The following is a 12,776-nucleotide window of genomic DNA, read 5'->3' as shown; positions in this document are numbered from 1 at the left end:
GGACCAAGGCCACCCCCGCTCTGTGCCAGCCCGCCCCCACCCTGCGCGCTGGCCTGACTCTGACGAGACCCCTCTGGCCTGGCTCCACTGGTTTTCCTCCCAGAATCTGCCCCCTTCATTATGAACGACCCATGCTCCTTTGTGTTTAACGGCCCTTTCTCCCCTGTCTTCCATCCTTAAGAATTCTGCCTTGCTAAGATGTCCAAGTTCCTGGTGAGTGGGGATGGGGCAAGAAGAGGGCCCGAGCTCTGTCTGCTAATGCATTTACCTCCAGGCTCAGGGCCTTGGAGCGTCTCTGCTCCAAATTCAGCCTGCGGAGCCAGAGGAAGCTGCTTCCTGGGAATCATTTAACTCACGACTTCGTGTTCCATATCCACGATGAAGTGCAAATTTCCGTGTTCAGGAGGGCAGCAAGTGGCATGGTACTTGGAAAGAATTCCAGCTGGTAGAGTTTAAGGTCCTGAACACTTTCCAAACCAAGCCTCTTATCTGGCGACTGCTGTAGCCTTTTCATCTCATGGCTTGATTTTTTTTCTTGATTTTTTCCTTTTTTTCCCTCTCTCCTGTGTGCCCCAGCTTCTTAACAATCTGTTCTTCTGCGCTGGCCGGCTGCCAACAGCTCTTGGTGGTACTCTCCCCGCCACCATTAGTGTTCATTTCATCCCGGTTTCTAGTGACGGTGAGCAGCCTATTTGGGCGACTGGGTAACTGGGTAAGGCGTGTGTGGGATGTCCCAGCTTTTTCATGTCCCTTCTAAGCTGGTTCTTCCTCCCAAAGCCCAGACTCCTGGTTCTCTCTGGTGTGCGTGTGCTAAATCTCTTTAGTCTTATCCGACTTTTTGTGGCCCCATGGACTGCAGCCGTCCAGGTTCCTCTGTCCATGGGATTCTCCAGGCAGGAATACCGAAGAGGGTTGCCGTGCCCTCCTCCAGGGGATCTTCTCCACCCAGGGGCTGAACCCGCATCTCCTGTGGCTCCTGCACTGCAGGTGATTTCTTTACCGCTGAGCCACTGGGGAAGCGCCCCCCCCCCCCCCCCCAGTAATGTGTGTGCTAAGTCGCTTCAGTCGTGTCCGCCTCTTTGTGACCCCACGGACCCTGTGGGACCCACTTCTCGTAAGTCTCTTGCTTTGGTAGGAGGGTTTTCTACCATTAGCGCCACCTGGGAGGCCCCTGGTTCTCTCTCGAGGCTTAGAAAGAGCTCCCCTTCTACTTAGGCCCTGGGCTGGTGCGCATGCGCAGTCTAGGTTGACCGCGCTCCCGCACTTCCAGGGCTCTGCGGCGCTCTCCCCTCCCCTCCCCCACCGTCTCACTCGGACCCCCTGGCCGTAGGACAGCAGTGGCACCAACACCGGGTGAGCGCTGTGCCAGGCCCTGCCCTTGGTGCTTCACAGGAATGTACTTGCTGAATCTTCGAACAACCCTAGGGGATGGGCACCCCCCCACTTTACAAGGGAGTTGATGGAGGCTCAGAGAGGTTAGTGACAGGTCCAAAGTCACGGAGCTGGCACTGTGGAAAGGCTCGGACGTGGCCTGGCGTCACAGTGCAGCTCGTCTGCCACCTGGCCTTTGGTATAACGGACTGGCAGGGATTTGGGGGGCAAAACACACCTCAGTGTACATGTTGGCCCTGCCTTTGCTGAGGAACCCTGGGCCAGTCTCCCTGAGCCTCTTTTGGAGTCTGTAAAATGGGCGTGCATTTTACACGTCCATATACACGCCTGATTCACTGGATAGCTTTAAAGTGGGATGATACTATGTGTTTTTTAATCATTTTTTTTTCTGATAGGGATCATTTAAAAAATCTTTGTTGATTTTGCTACAATATTGCTTCTATTATTTTTGGTGACACTATATGTTTTTTATGATATTTTATGTTTTGGGGGATTTTGGCTCCCAACCAGGGATCAAACCCGCACTCCCCGCACTGGAAGGTTAAGTCTGGCCCACCAGGGAAGTCCCTGTGCTGTGCTTGGCTGCTTCAGTCATGTCAGACTCTGTAGCACTCCGGTCATCTGTTTTGGGGATGATGCCAGCTTTGCAAGGGAACCTGGACCCCTCAAGCCCCAAAGACAGCTCATAGCAAGGAAAGTAATTTCAGAGAAGTAGGGGGCTTTGGTTGTTTAATTGCCTCCCCTTCTGCAGGCATTCACAACACTCAGCTCTCTCACACACACTCACATGCTGCCCCCCCCCACCGCCCCCGGGTATATACACAGGGGGGACGGCCCCCTGTAAGGGGACACCCAACCACCGACACCCACCATCCCCGAAGGAACCAACGTCCGTTCAGAAAACAAACTCTGACACACAGTCCAAAAGAAAATAACAAAACAAAAAAAACCCCAAACTTTACTTGCATTTAGCCATTAATAAATAATTTACAGTATGTACACGCGGTGACACTCCACACAGGTCGCAGACGCTGGACACAGTGAGGGGCCCCCACTTCCAAGCAGAACGTGATCAAACACAACCAAAATAAAGTGCTTCACTTTTTACTTCCAACATAGGGACCATCTAAAAACCAGCAGGGAGGGGCCGGGGCCACACTCCCGCCGCCCGCCCGCCCAGCCCGCGGCTTGGCAGGGCTCCGAGGGGACCTCTTGGAGGGGGAGGCGGGGACCAGTCCGCAGCCTCCTGGGCCAGTGTATGAGAGGTCCCCGGGGTCAGCAGAGGGCGGCCGGCGGGGGGACAGTGATGGGGGCTGCGGGGCTTGCGGAAGGGGGGCCCTCAGGGGCACGGCCACGCCTTTGGGGGCGGAGCCCAGCCCGCGGCGGCCTCTGACACAGCAGCGGAGGCGGGACTGGTCTGGGGCTCCTCGGATGGACAACCTGGCTGACCTACAGTGGGGAAATCTCCGTGTGGGGCGGGGCTTAAGAGGAAGTCCGAGCCAGAGGGGACCCTGCCAAGGATGCTAAGGGCTGGGACGTCTTCCCGCTCCTCTCCCCGGAAGGCAGACGTGTGGGTGGGCAGGGTGGGGAGCGGGGCTCTGGGGGTGGGGGCAAGCGAGGAGAAAGCAGAGGATGAGGGCAGGCCAGCTAGCCCTCTCCGCTGGGTCCCCGGTCCACAGCCTGCGGCCCCAGCTTCCCTGCCCACCGGATCTTACCACCTGCTGGGGAGGACCAGACATCACGGCGGTAGTTCTCCGTGTAGACAATTTAGAAACAAAGGTTCGACTTCCTAAGGACGGTAGACGGGAAGGGGGACGGAAGGACGGGTGGTGGGGGTAAGGGGCCAGAGCAAGTCATTGCTCAGAGCGCGTGCCAACATGCGGGGCCCGAACCCGTGCCCAGCTGGGGGGCGCCTGGTGGCCTCTCCTGGGCTCACGGGGAGGCCACGCGCGGTAAGACACGGGGAGGGTGCAACGTTTTGGCCAAAGGGTTCCCTCAGTTTTCTACAGACGCCAAGCAGCGCCCTGCGCGTGTCCTAAAGGCCCAGCAGGTAGGGATGCCCTGCTCGGGGATCCAGCCTGGGCCCACCCCCGCGCCCGGCTCCGTGTGTGCGAGTGTGTAGTGTGTGCGTGCGGTGGGCGCAGGCGGCCCCGGGGGCGCGTGTGCAGCAGTCAGCCGGGCCTCTCTCAGTGCATCGCAGGGGCGGAAGCAGCTTGACATGCTGCCCCGCCCAAGGTCTCTGGCGTGGGGGTGGGGGTGGGGGCTTCCCGTAGGGGCTGGGGCTCTGATCTGCACATTCACACGGTGGGGCGCGCGGAGACGAGGGCCAGGGTGGGCAGCTTGTTCTCTGCACAGCTGGAGGCCACACACGTCACAGCACCCGTCGCCACCACCCCGGTCGCGGGTCCCCCGGGGGGGGGGGGGGGGGCGGGGCGGAGAGGGGACATCCCATGCCCCCAGCCCTCGCCAGCAGGCAGCCCAAGGCGGTGGGGAGGTAACTGTTCCCTGCTGGTGAGCCCTGTGGGGACCACAGGGCCAGCAGGAAGCCACCAGACCCCGTGCAGTGAGGGGCCACCCCGCGGTCCGTCCTAGGCGGCCCCTGGGAGCGCGGGGAGCAAGGCCAGGAGCAGGAGGGTGCCGAGGAGGGGCCAGGGGGCCAGGGGTGGCCCAGGGGCGGCCCCCGCCCGGCCTGGTGGCTCCCGAGTCCTCGCGTACAGGTGCAGCTTGTCCTTGTTGGAGTGAAGCATCTTGACGTCCTCCAGGGCGTAGTAGGCGGCCAGTGTGAAGTTCACGTCCCCCGTGGTGAGCAGGTCGAAGACGCAGGCCTGGTAGTACAGGTCCTCCACGGGCAGCTTCTCTTTGCACTTGGCCACGGCCGTCTCGTAGGGGAAGGTGTCTGGGGCTGGGGGCGCGGGGCTGGCGGCCGGTGGCTGCGGGGCACCAGGGCCCTCGGCCGTGCCGGCTCGGAAGGCCTGGAAGTCGATCTGCTGGTTGAGGGGGCAGCCCCGCAGGCAGAGGTAGAGGCCCTGGCTGTCTCGGTCCTCCACGGCGTTGACCACCTCCTCGGGCATGCGCACGGCGAACGTCAGGTAGCGGCCCACCTGGCGCACCACGATGGTGGTGCCGATGTACTTGGCCTGGATCTCCACGTGCTGGCCTGACACCTTCTCGGTGATCTTCAGGCTGTTGGCCCCGTGCTTGTCCCCGCCATTCTTGGAGCCGTCCGCAAAGGCAGCCGGCAGCTCGTCCATCTCAGCCTGGTACACCTTCTGGTCCACACACTCCTGGAAGTTCTTGAAGATGATGGTGAGCTGTGGGCCAGAGGGTACAGAAACAGAGAGGGGTGAGATGGTGCTGGTGACTGCAGGGGCACGAGGCCCAGCCCTGGACTCCTCACGACGCTCTGCACCGAGCAGACAGAAGGCCAGAGGCCCCAGGACGCTCCACACTGTCCCTTCCCTGTTTTAGTCCCTGTTCGGTGAGACCTGCGCTATTGTGCATTTAATATTTTTCTTTAAGACAATTTGCTTAATTTTCTTTTTTTATTATTTATAAAGGGAACTTTAGAAACTACTTTTCTAAGTAGAAAAGCAGCTCATTTACTATATGCAGAGGGGAATCATAAAACGACAAGCAGGGCTAATTAAAAATAAAAGGTCTTTATCCACTGTGGTAGGTTGAATAATACCCTCTAAGATATCACGCCCTAAAACCTGGAACCTGTTAAACAATACTTTGGCTACATGATGGGAACAGCCAACACACTGGAAAAGACCCTGATGCTGGGAAAGATTGAAGGCAGGATAAGGGGCAACAGGGGATGAAATGGTTGGACGGCATCATCGATGCAACAGACACGAACTTGGGCAGGCTCCAGGAGGCGGTGAGGGACAGGGAGGCCTGGCGGGCTGCAGCCCATGGGTTGCAAAGAGCTGGCGACCGGACCACAACAATGGCAAATGGGATTTACAGGTGGGAGTAGGTTAAGGACACTGAGATGGAGAAACGATCCTGATGGACCCTAAGCGTAATCACACCTGTCCTTGTAAGACAGAGGCAGGAAATCTGACCGCAGAAGAGAAGGCGGTGTTTCTACAGAGGCAGAGACTAGAGGGACGTGGCCACAAGTTGAAGGACGCCGGCAACCAGCAGAGGCCTGGAAAAAGCAATGAATGGAAACTCCCCGAAGGACTGGCCCGGCCAACACATTGAGGTTTTTTGTTTTTTTTTTTTTCAAAATTTAGGCTATTTTATTTATTTATTTAAGCGGAGCCAGCTCTCAGTTCCGGCATGTGGGATCTAGTTCCCTGATCAGGGATCAAACCTGTGCCCCCTGTATTACGAGCACAGAGTCTTATCCCCTGGGACACCAGAGAAGTCCCCATCTTGAGCTTTTTAAAGACTCGTTTCAGACTTTTCCCCTTCAGGAGTATAAGGGGCTCAATTTCTGTCTGAATCACTTAGTCTGTGGTACTTGTTACAGCAGTGATAGGAAACTGATACAGTCCAAAACCAAAGGACGGTAAGCCCCAGGCTGAACCAGACAGCAGCTAGAACAGAAGAGACTGCTGTTCACAGAAAGAACCACCAGGCAAAGTCCACAGAGGCAGAGGCCACAGCGGCCATGGCGGCGGGGCTGGCCCGAGGGGGTCTCCCAGCCTGGCCTTGGTGAGCAGGAGGAAGCGGTGGGGGAGGGCAGTGCTGGTCAGCAGAAGGGAGACGGGGGCTCCCGGTGGAAAGGGCAGCTCCGGCCACGGGAGCAGGGAGGCCCATTTCTGCTGAGCCTGCAGCCGGGGCAGGGGCTGCGCTGAGCTGCTGGGAGAAGCAGAAGGCCAAGAAGCTCCATCAGGAACTCTCCTCCTAAGAACACAGACACAGGCTCACTCGCCGCATTTATTACTGACGCACCTGTATGGTACTGCAGGGGAGGGGACGATACCCCTGATTTACAGATGAGGACATTTTCATTCAGACAGTAAAGCAACTGGCCCAAGGTCACACAGACAGCAGGAGGCAGAGTTGGGACTGGTCTCTTGGTTTGCACCCGCTGGACATTTCTAGCCAAAACAGTCACAGGGTGGGCGGCCTGGGAGAAGGACAAGAGACCAGCAGCCCACGGAGTGACCTGTCTCCCCGCCATCAAGGGTGAGACGCGTGGCTGTGCTTTCCTTCCTGATGCAACCAGGAAGACGGAGGGGGGCGGAGACGTGAGTGAAGCTGGAAGCCCCCCATGCCCGTTCCTGTTGCCAGGGGCCTGTTGATTTACCACCGGTGGCTCTGGGTGCCTTGACGGCCATGGCACCCCCCAGACCAAGGGCAGCTGGAACCTGGACTCGCAGCCTGAAGCCAGGCAGGGAGGAGGGGTGATGGGGGCAAGACGGTGCCCAGGCCTTGTGGGTCCCTGGCTAAAAGACACCCCCCGACCTCTGCAGGGCCCCTGGCCCCCGTTCTCAGGCGTTGCCCCGTCACCCGCACTAGGCCTGGAGAAGAGCCTCACCAGCTTGGGCACCCCGCCTCCTTGTGATGTCTGGAGGCTGAAGGGGCTTCGGCAAAGGACAGGGTGCTGCTGACGCCGCATGAGGTTGGCCTCAGCGGAATTCTCTGCCTGGGCCCTGGGGGCGGTGTGGTGGCTGAAGGCCATGACGGTGGTCTGCACCCTTCTCAGGGCCCAGGGCAACGCGGCAACGCAGCAACGCACGAGAGAATTATCTGGCCTAAGGGCGTGCGATGGAGCAAGGGCCCAGACCTGCCGGGCACCAAGGAGAAAACCCAGAGTGGCGGCGTCGGGGCAGCGAGGGTCGGGGAGGGGCAGCCAGGACCGCAGGTGTGTGGTGGGCACAGGCCGGGGCCCATCTGCCCGCAGTTCTAGGGTGGCCAGGGGCACAGCCTGGAGCCCGAGGGGGAGCTAGCTGGTCCTGGTTGGGGGCCTCGGGAGCAGGGGCTGAGAGCCCCAAGGACTGGAGGGGGCAGACTACCGGCTACAGAAGGTTCTGGGCTGAGCAAACCAACAGGGCAGAAAGAGCGAGAGCCCGCAGAGGCGTCCCCGGCTGCGTTTTGCCACTGTTCTGCAGGTCCCCGCACGTAGCATAAAGCCCAGGGGTAACCAGCGGTGGATGAGGGCCCTCGGGGGAAACACAGACAAGACCCTGGCCCTTCTCACCCTGTTCCTGAGAAATGTGAGGATGAGGGGGATGTCTGAGAGAGGCTGACCACAGCATGACTTTGGGGGAACTCCAGGCCCCTAGGCCTTCCTGCATCCCTGCCTCCATCAGAAACAGTAAAAATTAGGGACTTCCCTGGTGGTCCAGGGGCTATCGCTCCACGCTCCCAATGCAGGGGGGCCCAGATTCAATCCCTGGTCAGGGAATGAGATCCCCCATGCGGCAACAAAGATCGAATATCCCACGTGCAAAGACAAAGATCCGGTGCAGCCAAACCAATAAATAAATATATAAAAAAGAAACACTAAAAAACCACCTCTTGTGACTGCATGGGTGTAAAAACTAATACAGTCCAGGCTGGCTCACGCTGGTTTTCTCCTTCCGGCTCTAAAAGGAAGGCAAGCCTTTTCATGGGCCCTAGACGTCTGGGGGCGGAGGCGCTGGGGATGCGACCTGGCGGATGAGGAGGGGTGTGGGAAGAGGGCGCCCCGTGTGGTCCTCACGGGACGCAAGCAGGGGCTGGTGTTCCGAAGCTGAGGCTGGAGGCTCTGTCCGAGACACAGAGGGCGACGTCGAGGGGCCCCCGTGCCTAGCTCCCTGGGCCCCGGGGTTCCGTCTCCCCATCTCCCCGCGGGAGGTCATAGCTGGTTTGGGGAGGCGGCCCTCTGGTTCACTGAGGGGTATCCAGGGGGGCTGCAGCCCCACCACTCCGCCCGGGCCCTGCGCCTCGCGGAAGCCCACGGCGCGGCCACTCCCCCACCACCCAGGCCTGCACGGGGACCCACCTCTGGCTGCCTCACCTCCAGCCAAGGCTTTCACCCCATGCGGAGGCCGCCTGCCTGCGGGGGGCGGTGCGGGGGGAGCAGCCAGGGTGGTCCGGGCAGTGGGTGGTCCTGCCCTGGGCGGGGGTGTGCCGCGGGGCCCGGAGGTCCATGGCCGGTGCGGTGCGCAGGGCCACGGCCACACAGACACACGGAGGCCGCGGGTGGGGAGCAGGCCAGCCTTCCCGCTGCCATCGGCCTCCCTGGAACAGGAAAGGCTGGTTTCACTCTCCCCACCGTCGCTTGCGGAGACAGTCTGCTGGAAGGCTGACAGGCTGCTCGCCTCCTCTTGGCACCGGGGCCTGGGACTCAACCACAAGTAACAGCATGAAGGGGGCCTGTCGAAAGCGGGGAGGCCGGCTGCCAACGGGGCCACGGGCGCGGCTGCCGCTCCCGCAGCGCCCGCCCCCCTCCCCGGGGGCCCGCGCACCCCCACCACCGGGCGGCGGGCGGAGCCCCGTGTCATCAAAGGACCTGTGGGGCCAGACCTGGGGCTGGGGGCTGTGTCCACACGCGGAAGGAGGCAGTCCATGACCCCAGTCCTCACGGACCCACACTGTGGGGGCGGGGGGTACGGGCCAAGCGGGTGAAAGATGCTGGGAATGCGGGTGCTCCGGGGAACCTGCATGGGGCGGGGGCACAGAGAACCGAGTTCCTCTCCTCCCTGAGGCTCAAAATGGGGTGCCCCCAGCACGGCAGGAAAGAAATGCAGCGCAGGGGGTGGGCAGGAACGGGAGGCAGGCCCCAAGAGAATAGGAAGCTGAACTGTCAGCCTGGGCTGGAAAACTCCAGATCCGGACTCTCCACGAGAACGGGGCGGGGGCGGGCCGAGCAGGGCTGGGCAGCAAGGATACCACGCTCCTGGGTGAGGCACCGTGGCTGGGGAGTGCGTGCGTGCTAAGGCGCTTTAGTCGTGTCTGACTCCGCGCGACCCCACGGGCTGTGGCCTTCCAGGCTCCTCTGTCCATGGGAATTCTCCAGGCAAGAACACTGGAGTGGGTTGCCATGCCCTCCTCGAGGGGATCTTCCTGACCCAGGGATCGAACCCACGTCTCCTGACTCCTGCTTGGGCAGGCGGATTCCTTACCACTAGCGCCACCTGGGAATTGGGGATGGTGAAGCTGGGGCTCCACTACCTTGGGGATAAAAGCCCGTACTCCGCCTGCTTCGGGGGTAAGCTCAGGGCCAGGACGAACAGGAGGCCTTCCCCAGGGCTCCGAGTGGAGCCACCTGACCCCTCGACCCCGAGACCCTCAGCATCCCGATGCCCCAGCCGCTGTCACGAGCATCCCGGGGGGTGATCTCAGCCGTCCAGCATTGACCCAGGGGCTGCTGGGCAGGAGGCGTCGCGGAGCACAGAGGCTGGCACAGAAGAGCCGTCTGGCCGAAGTTTTCTGAATCGGAGGAGGAACAAACACACCTGAGGACTGAAGGCCCACAGGAGAACAGGCCGAGGCAGGCCGAGCGCGCTGGAAAGCAGCCACTGGTGTCTCTCGCCTGGGCACACACGGCCCGGTCTCCGCCCTGCGGCCCGGGATGGGCTTGGCCATAGACTGGGAGCCTCCAGCAGAGCCTGCAATGCCTTCTGGCTGACGGGGAGATCAGAGAGGGTGCTGCTCAAGCGCTTCTCCCGCCGGGAAGACTGAGGTGGCCCTGGGTCACAGCAGAAAGGGGCCGCCTTGATTAGGGGTCTCTGCGGCAGAGTGCCAGGCCCGTCTGGAGGCTCCACGCCGCAAGAGGAAGGGAGGCGCTCCCGAGTTTGCTTAGGCAGCTCTGCCGACCACGGTGCCCAGCAGTAAGCCGGCCACAGAGCGAGCATCTGAAGCGTGTGGGCCAGATGAATGAATGAATGAATGGAACGCAAGAGCGAATGAATGAAGGCATGAACCGACGCTGAGCTAAGGGTCCCACCGAGTGTCCACAGAGAGCCCAGGGTAGCATGGAGGCGTTCTACGGCCAGGCACCTCGCCCTGGCCTGTAGGACTCCCTGATACGTGATCTAAAAGCTTTCTCTACTTCTTCCCCCGCCCCAGTCTAAGGCACCAGCAGTCCCGCCTTGCTGGTCTCTGAGCACAACCCCGCCCAGACCTGTTATCACCCCTGATCCCCTCACCACCCTGGGTCAGGTCCCCCGAGACCCAGAGCCCTCTGACACCCTCGGGAGCCTCCCTCTGCTCCCTGCCAAGAGGGGGCGAGGAGGCGGGGTCCCCCTCCACGGCATGTTTGCTGCTGGATTTAGAAGCCACAGCCTCAGGCTCCTGACACACATTTATCTTGGCTCCTGGGAGAAAGGCGGGTAGGGGAAGGGGCCGCGGAGAGCGCAGCTGGGACCTTGCCTCCGGGCCCTGCCTTGGTCTGCAGAGGGCTGGGCGTGGCGAAGAGGTGAGGCCGCCCACCAGGCTTCATGGCCCGGGGCCAGAGGCCTGTAAGAGCACCCATGGGGCCATGGTCTGCTTGTTTTCTACCTAGCAGCCGGTCGCCGGAGAGATCCCTGTGGGCAGGCAGGGGCCACCGGAGCAGAGGGAGGTGGCAGGAATTTTCCTGGCGGCCAGGTCACCTTGGTGTCCTACTCCGGGGTGTGGAGGGATGAGAAGGAACAGAAACACCCTTGTGGGTCAGCCTGGCGCTACTCCACACACTGCCCTGCAACGTGCTCTTCTTGGCAAAACAGACCCACTGCCAGATCGGAAACCCCGGGGACTCGGAGGGCCAGGCCCTGGGGAGGCAGAGGCGTCCCTGTCGCCTGGGCTCTGATCACCCTAGGCCTCCTGGCCTTGAGACCATGTCCTCTGGCTAAGTATGAGTGTGAGGTCATGGGAGACCCTCCCTGCAAACAGTGGGGGGAGAGTCTGGAGGGGACTGGAATGTCCCATTGCCTGGGCTCCGGCTACATCGGGGCTGCCTCTGGGTGGGGCTCTGAGAGCAGCATTCGAGTCCTGCCACCCGGACACTGAAGCCTCCCTGGATCAGAAGACGACGGGCTCTTGGCGGCCTCGGGGGCTTCCAGGTGGGAACCGCCTCTCGTGACAGCGAGAACCTGCCAGGCTCTGGAGTCCCCTGGCCCGGGTGAAATGCCAGCACGGTTTCCAGCCAAACGCACTTGGGTGGGGAGGTGGCTTTCCCTCTTGAAGCCTCAGTGCTGGATGTGTCAAATGGAGGCCCTGGCTAGCCCCTGGGGTGCCCAGTGGGCTGGGGAGGCTGCCTGGGTGGCCCCTGGGGTGCCCAGTGGGCTGATGCCCTGTCCTTACTTGTTCCCTCTTCCCGGTGCCCCCGGCAGCATGCTGCAGCCCCGTCCTCCAGCCAGCATCTTTAATGCCCGTCATGCCCCAGAATCACTGGGAGCTTTAAACAAAGAACACATCTGATCCCCACCCAGATATCTGGCTTGGGGGCTCCAGAACCACTATCATCTATAATCTGCTTAGTTTGTAAACATGCAGCCGCAATGGGAATCCCTCGGGAGGGCCGTCCCCTCCAGGAGGTGGTCAGGCCCACTTGTCTGGGGTGGGGTTTGACCCCTATTGGACAGAAAGTGCAGTGATAACAACGGCAGAAACATACCTGCACAGAGGCTCCTCTTTATCAGGATTTGACACTGGACTTCTACCAAAATACAGTTTGAGGCAAGAGAAGAATACTCCTAAAGTTTGAAACTGAATGCTCTGGGAGTGTTTCTAAACTTTCCCGACTATTAACCCCAGGAAAAAAATCCACCTTACATCTATAGCCAATGTGCACACACACGAACAACAGAAAGTAAGTTTCCTAAACGTTTACTCTCCCACTTACCAAGCATTCACAAATTGCCTTTAAGGCAGGCTAGGTTTTGCTATCTTGTTCGACTCTGCCTGCCCACCCCCGACCCCCAACAAATCTCTGCCTATGTGCTAGCTTGTGACCCTAGAGTGCTGATTTCAAAGACCCCCTAGTGGATGGTGGCTGGCAGTTAAATAAACATCCCACTCTAGGCAAACGGCAAAGGTGGTTCCAGGGTGTTTTGTTGTTTAGCCACTAAATCGTTTCTGACTCTTTTCGACCCCGTGGACTGTAACCCACCAGGCTCCTCTGTCCATGAAATTCTCCAGGCAAGAATACTGGAGTGGGTAGCCATTCCCTTCTCCAGGGTATCTGCCCAACCCAGGGATGGAACCCATGTCTCCTGCACTGGCTGGTGGATTCCTGACCACTGGGCGCCAGGGAAGCCCTCCAGGGTGGTTTGTTGCGTTGTGCTGTGCTTAGCTGCTCAGTTGTGTCAGACTCTTTGTGACCCCATGGACTGTAGCCCACCAGGCTCCTCTGTCCATGTGATCTCCCAAGCAAGAATACTGGAGTGGGTTGCCATGCCCTCCTCCAGGGGATCTTCCCAACCCAGGGATCGAAGGGCAGGTCTCCCGCATTGCAG

General features: G+C 60.4%; 1 protein-coding gene across 1 annotated transcript in view; it reads right to left on the bottom strand.

Moving 5' to 3' along the window:
- Nucleotides 1-2,348: 2,348 nt before the first annotated feature.
- Nucleotides 2,349-12,776, bottom strand: part of RGMA (repulsive guidance molecule BMP co-receptor a) — a 49,132-nt gene continuing 38,704 nt past the window's right edge. Inside the window, exon 4 of the mRNA XM_052659591.1 lies at nt 2,349-4,703. Within this exon, the coding sequence (XP_052515551.1) occupies nt 3,981-4,703 (723 nt within the window). The 3' untranslated portion in view covers nt 2,349-3,980. The remainder of the gene's footprint in view (nt 4,704-12,776) is intronic.

Source organism: Budorcas taxicolor, chromosome 21, assembly GCF_023091745.1.
Source record: "Budorcas taxicolor isolate Tak-1 chromosome 21, Takin1.1, whole genome shotgun sequence".
Classification (NCBI taxonomy): domain Eukaryota; kingdom Metazoa; phylum Chordata; class Mammalia; order Artiodactyla; family Bovidae; genus Budorcas; species Budorcas taxicolor.
This window is presented reverse-complemented; position numbering and strand designations above follow the sequence as displayed.